The following is a 5,533-nucleotide window of genomic DNA, read 5'->3' on the forward strand; positions in this document are numbered from 1 at the left end:
TTCCACGCTACACAAACCCACAAAGAAGAGACTAGACCGCAGAAACGGTGGCGAATCACTTTAGAAACAATAAATATTGGGTTAAAGTTGCGGGAAAGTTGCAGTGTTTTGGGCAAAGTTGCAAAAAGTTGCGATTTCGCAGGGTTTGCTTCATTTTGCGTTAATAGTTGCAATCGCAACATCACATAGAGGGTCTGATTAAATAGCAGCTAAATCGAGTCCTTTAGCTTTTCTTTTACCTTTGATTTGCCTCCTTCATTAGATGCAGCTGAATTTAGCAGATTGTGCCACGTTTGGGAGAACTAGTACAGTATTTATTACGAGGAACAAAAATAAAACGAGGCTGCAGCTTTGCTAACAGGAAGCATGCTGTAAGTTTTAATCATCATCATCATCAACGGGCTTTCTCAGAACCTAAAGACCTGCAGAAGAGCAGGGAAACATCCAAAACCTGCAGGGTAGTGACCCTCCAGGACCAGGATTGGACACCACTGGTCTATACGCAACCCTAACCCTAACAGGGACCATTTGTGAGTACTGGTATCCAAACGTTTAGGTTTTCTGTTTCGTTTCTGGGACTCGAAGAACCAAAACCCGTGATTTGTTTACCGTATTTTGTCAAATTCTGCGGCATCTCTGACGTCCTGTTTATCCGCAGCTTGGCAGCAGACGAACAGACGGGAGAGGCCTCGGAGCGTCGCGGGCAGACAGAAACGACATCACAGCAGCAGCAGCAGCTTGGAGGATAAGTGACAGAAGCCTGAAGACGTTTGGGAACCGGCGGGGACTGAAGGAAAGCAGCAGGGAAGGAGTGATTCTACCTTATAGGCGACTCTGGGAGGACATTTCTTTCCCAAACCTAACGGAGGGGACATGTCGCGAAGCATCTCGTACATGTCGCGGTAAGTTATGCGGCCGCTTCCGATGAGGAAAAGATTGATAGGAGGTCATGGAAGCAGGGTGAGGATGAGGAATGGGGGTACAGGAAGTACAAAGCAAAAGAGATAATGGGAAGAGGAGAAGGGAAAGGAAACACAGAAATCTTTGTTAATAAGATTTCCAGGATATTACGCTCAATTGATCCAAGAATGGATCCCAGAGGACACAGGGGAATACGCTCCGGATCACCTTAATAAAGATGGAAGATGGGAAAAACCTGATGGAAGATACAGTTTGGTAATAACAGTTTCATTTTAAAGGAGTACCCCGCTGACATTAATTGGTTTTATGAAGATTTTGGAACACAAGAGCCCAACAAATGATATCTCTTCACGGTCCTTCTGCTTTCAGATCCACGTTTTTGCGGTTGTTCCAAACTCAAAAAGAAGACTTTCAGAGGAGAACTCCTTTAAACCGCCCTGCGTTTCTGCATGCTGCAAGTTATCAGCAGTAACCAAAGTGAAAACAAGGCACACAATGCTCTCTCTCTCTCTTTATGGCTCCTCTCGCGTCATTGTTTTAAAGAAAGGTAAACATTTCAGACATCCGATGCCTTTCGCTCGAGCCTGACTTGCTGCTTTGTTTCCTGCCCTCGCCATGGTTACGTGCCAGCTGGTTTAGCAGAGGATCGATGGGCGTTTGTATGCGTGTGTGCTCAGGTCGTTCTCTGCCGCCGCGGGGGGAACGAGGACAGAAACCACCACGGTCCCTTTGGAAACCACAAAGGGACCGTGTCAGAGTGCAAACCTTATAAGCCACCCTGTTGGGGCACTTCTTCCCCAGGCCCAGGGGAGGCGAGATTAAACGCAACAGTTTGTACATGTCCCGATAGCATATCCTCCCGCTGAAAAAGAGGAGACAAGTTCAAGAGGTTAGATCACAACACGACCTGAACATTTTCCTTCATTAACCGGGGTTGTGTGGAGCACTTAAGGAAGTAAACTTCAGCCAGACTGCTCCAAGTTTGTAAAATCAAGGGAAAGAACTAGGAAAGTTCCTGGAGAAACTTTGAAGAGGCCTACCAGTTCATCTTAAATCCTAATGGCTCCACAAGTTCATCAGCTGTGGACGTACAGATAATAATCCCTTTCTGAGAGTTTCACTAAAATCTGCTCAGTGGTGAATAGGATACTTCGCTAATTCTCCGATAGTTTTTAGAAACTTTAAAAAACAACCAAACAACCTGAAGGATCTCTAAGGGAACACTGACAGCTACCGACACGGCAGATTACAGCTAAACGTCTTTAGAAACGACCGACGTACGGCTATTTTTGTTTTCTAAATCTAACTGTAAAAATGCTAAATATAGCATTCACACAAACCGCTAAAACGTTTGTAGTTTTTATTGTTTCCAACTGAAAATAATGGCTCTGAACAGCTATAATCTTAACTTTTTGTTACTGCTAGCTTAACTCTGAGTTGCTATTAGCTTCACCCTCAACAGCTGTTAGCTTAACTTTAAGTAGCCCTTAGCCTAATTCTGAGTAGCTATAGCTGTTAGCTCATCTCTGAGCAGATATTAGCATAACCCTAAATACCTGCCAGCTTAACTCTCAGTAGCAATTTTCCTAACTCTGAGTAGCTGTTTGCCTAAGCCTGAGTAGCTGCTCAGAGTTAGCCTAACTCTGAGTAGTTGTTAGCTTCACTTTCAGTAGCCATTAGCATCTCTGAAAAGCTATTAGGTTAACTCTGAGTGGTAAGAGGGGAAATTCTGAGCGACTCGCTTAACTCTCAGTGGCTGTTAGCTTAACTCTCAGTAGCCATTAGGCTAAATCTAAATATCTTTTAGCTTAGCTCCGAGTGGCTTTTAGGCTAAACTTTGAGCAGATGCCATCCTAAATCTTAGTAGACACTAGTTTAACTCTGAGTTGCTATTAGCTACACCCTGAACAGCTGTTAGCTTAACTTTAAGTAGCCCTTAGCCTAATTATGAGTAGCTGTTAGCTCATCTCTGAGTAGATATTAGTGGAACCCTAAACAGCTTATTGGTTAACTCATAGTAGCAATTAGCTTAACTCTGAGTAGCTGTTAGCTTCACTTTCAGTAGCCATTAGCATCTCTGAATAGCTATTGGCTTAACTCTGAGAGGTAAGAGGCGAAATTCTGAGCGACTTGCTTAACTCTCAGTAGTCATTAGGCTAACTGTAAATATTTTTTAGCTTAGCTCCGAGTGGTTTTTAGCTAAACTTTGAACAGATGTAATTCTAAATCTTAGCAAATCTGAGTCACTATTAGCTTCACACTGAACATATGTTAGCTTACTTTTAAGTAGCCCATAGCCTAATTCTGAGTAGCTATATGCTTAATTTTGAAAGCTTTTAGGCTAAAGTTTGAGCAGATGTTATCCTAACTCTTGGTAGTTGTTGGGTTGACTCTCGCAGGAGAGTCTTCACACTGGGTACTGCAGGTTAGACACTGAATACTCATAATTACTCGACACAACCCACTTAAAAACAACAAAGACTACACCATTAAGAAGTAATCTCATCTCATTGCCCTGCAGCTTGGTCTGAGAGAGATTTTTGGCGGTTTGTTCAACACAATATTTAACAAGATATCAGCAAATGCTTTCAAGATCCCTTTTTTTGAGCAATAATTAAAGTTTCTGTCACGAATTTGTCACATTTAATCCCTGAAACGTTCATTCCTGTCAAAACTGAAAGCGTTCGGTTGTTTTTTAAAATATCCGACAAATTCTGACCGTTAAAATCCTTCTCATGTTGAATAAATTTAGTTTTTAGAGAACTGAAAGTCATTTTTCCCTCAGGAATTTGCCTTTAACGAGCACCTTTAGTCACCCCTTCAATTTGAGTCATTTACCAGATCTACAGCATGATACCGCCACCGTCATGCTTCACAAAGGAATTAGTGCTCTTGTGATGAAAGGAGATGTTGCCTTCTTGTTTTTTTTCTTAAAAGCGTGATCGAAAGTCTAGCTGAAGCCAGTTTTGTGTGAAGACTGAAAACAGTGAGTCTTAAACACATGACGGGCTGAAATTTACCTCTGAGAGCAGCTCGTTTATATTCTGAGGAATAAATTATAAGTCCTCCTCTGTAGTGTCTGTCAGGTGATGGAAAATTCCTCGTTCCCTTCTCACACCTCTGTTGGAGTTCTGACTCACTGACGAGACTCCCGTGAAGCCTCCGGTAAAAGAAACTTAATGAGCCGAACGTAATCCGAGACAGATTACGCTTCGCAGAGTCTCACTCGAAACTCGCCGTTCTGCCGAGTAAACTACGTGAGGTGGGTGAAAAGACGGGCCTGATATGAACCCGAGTTTGAGAAAAGGTCCGGATTTACACGGATCGGTTCAGCCGGCGCTCCGAGCTTAACGTCCTTCATCCGATGGAGCGAAAGGCGGCGTTTTTAACCGTCGGGACACCTACCAGGCGGCGGGGTCGTACTCCGCCCACACCCGGATGAACTCGTCGAGGTGGTGCGGCCCGAGGATGGAGGCGTCCCGCGTCAGATACTCGAAGTTGTCCATGATGACGGCCACAAACAGATTCAACATCTGGATTAACAAACAGGAAATAATTACAGTTTGTGTCATTCTTCTGTTTATAGTTTCAGGCTTCTCTGTTTTTAAAAAAATGGTCAATTTTACCACCCGTCCATCATCCATCCATCCATCCATCCATCCATCCATCCATCAATTCATCCATCCATCCATCCATCAATTCATCCATCCATCCATCCATCAATTCATCCATCCATCCATCATCCATCCATCCTCCATCATCCATCAATCCATCTATTCATCATCCATCCATCCATCCATCCATCATCCATCCATCTATTCATCATCCATCCATCCATCCATCCATCTATTCATCATCCATCCATCCATCTATCCATGTATTCATCATCCATCCATCATCCATCCGTCCATCCATCCATCCATTCATCCATCCATCCATCCATCCTTCATCCATCCATCCATCTATCATCCTTCATCCATCCATCCATCTATCCATCATCCATCCATCCATCCATTATCCATCATTCATCCATCCATCCATCCATCGTCCATCCATCCATCTATTCATCATCCATCTGTCCATCCATCATCAATCCATCGTCCATCCATCCATCCATCCATTCATTATCTATCCATCCATCTATCCTTCATCCATCCATCCATCCATCCATCATCTATCCATCCATCCATTCATCATCCATCCATCCATGTATTCATCATCCATCCATCATCCATCCCTCCATCTATTCATCCATCCATCCATCCAACCTTCATCCATCCCTCCATCTATCCATCCATCCATCCATCCATCCCTCCGTTATCCATCCATCCATCATCCATCCATCCATGTATTCATCATCCATCCATCCATGTATTCATCATCCATCCATCCATCCATCCTTCATCCATCCCTCCATCTATCCATCCATCCATCCATCCCTCCATTATCCATCCATCCATCCATCATCCATCCATCATCAATCCATCGTCCATTCATCCATCCATCCATCTATCATCCATCCCTCCATCATCCATCCCTCCATCATCCATCCATCCATTATCCATCCTCCATCCATCCATCCATCCATCCATCCATCCATCCATCATCCATC

General features: G+C 43.6%; 1 protein-coding gene across 1 annotated transcript in view; it reads right to left on the reverse strand.

Moving 5' to 3' along the window:
• The window catches only part of cacna1bb (calcium channel, voltage-dependent, N type, alpha 1B subunit, b), a 140,768-nt gene that overhangs the window by 24,543 nt on the left and 110,692 nt on the right, over positions 1-5,533 (reverse strand). The window contains exons 41-42 of the mRNA XM_037979527.1: positions 4,327-4,454; positions 822-918 (exon numbers count right to left, since the gene is read on the reverse strand). Of these exons, the coding sequence (XP_037835455.1) occupies positions 822-918; positions 4,327-4,454 (225 nt within the window). The remainder of the gene's footprint in view (positions 1-821; positions 919-4,326; positions 4,455-5,533) is intronic.

This window comes from Kryptolebias marmoratus, linkage group LG14 (assembly GCF_001649575.2).
Source record: "Kryptolebias marmoratus isolate JLee-2015 linkage group LG14, ASM164957v2, whole genome shotgun sequence".
Classification (NCBI taxonomy): domain Eukaryota; kingdom Metazoa; phylum Chordata; class Actinopteri; order Cyprinodontiformes; family Rivulidae; genus Kryptolebias; species Kryptolebias marmoratus.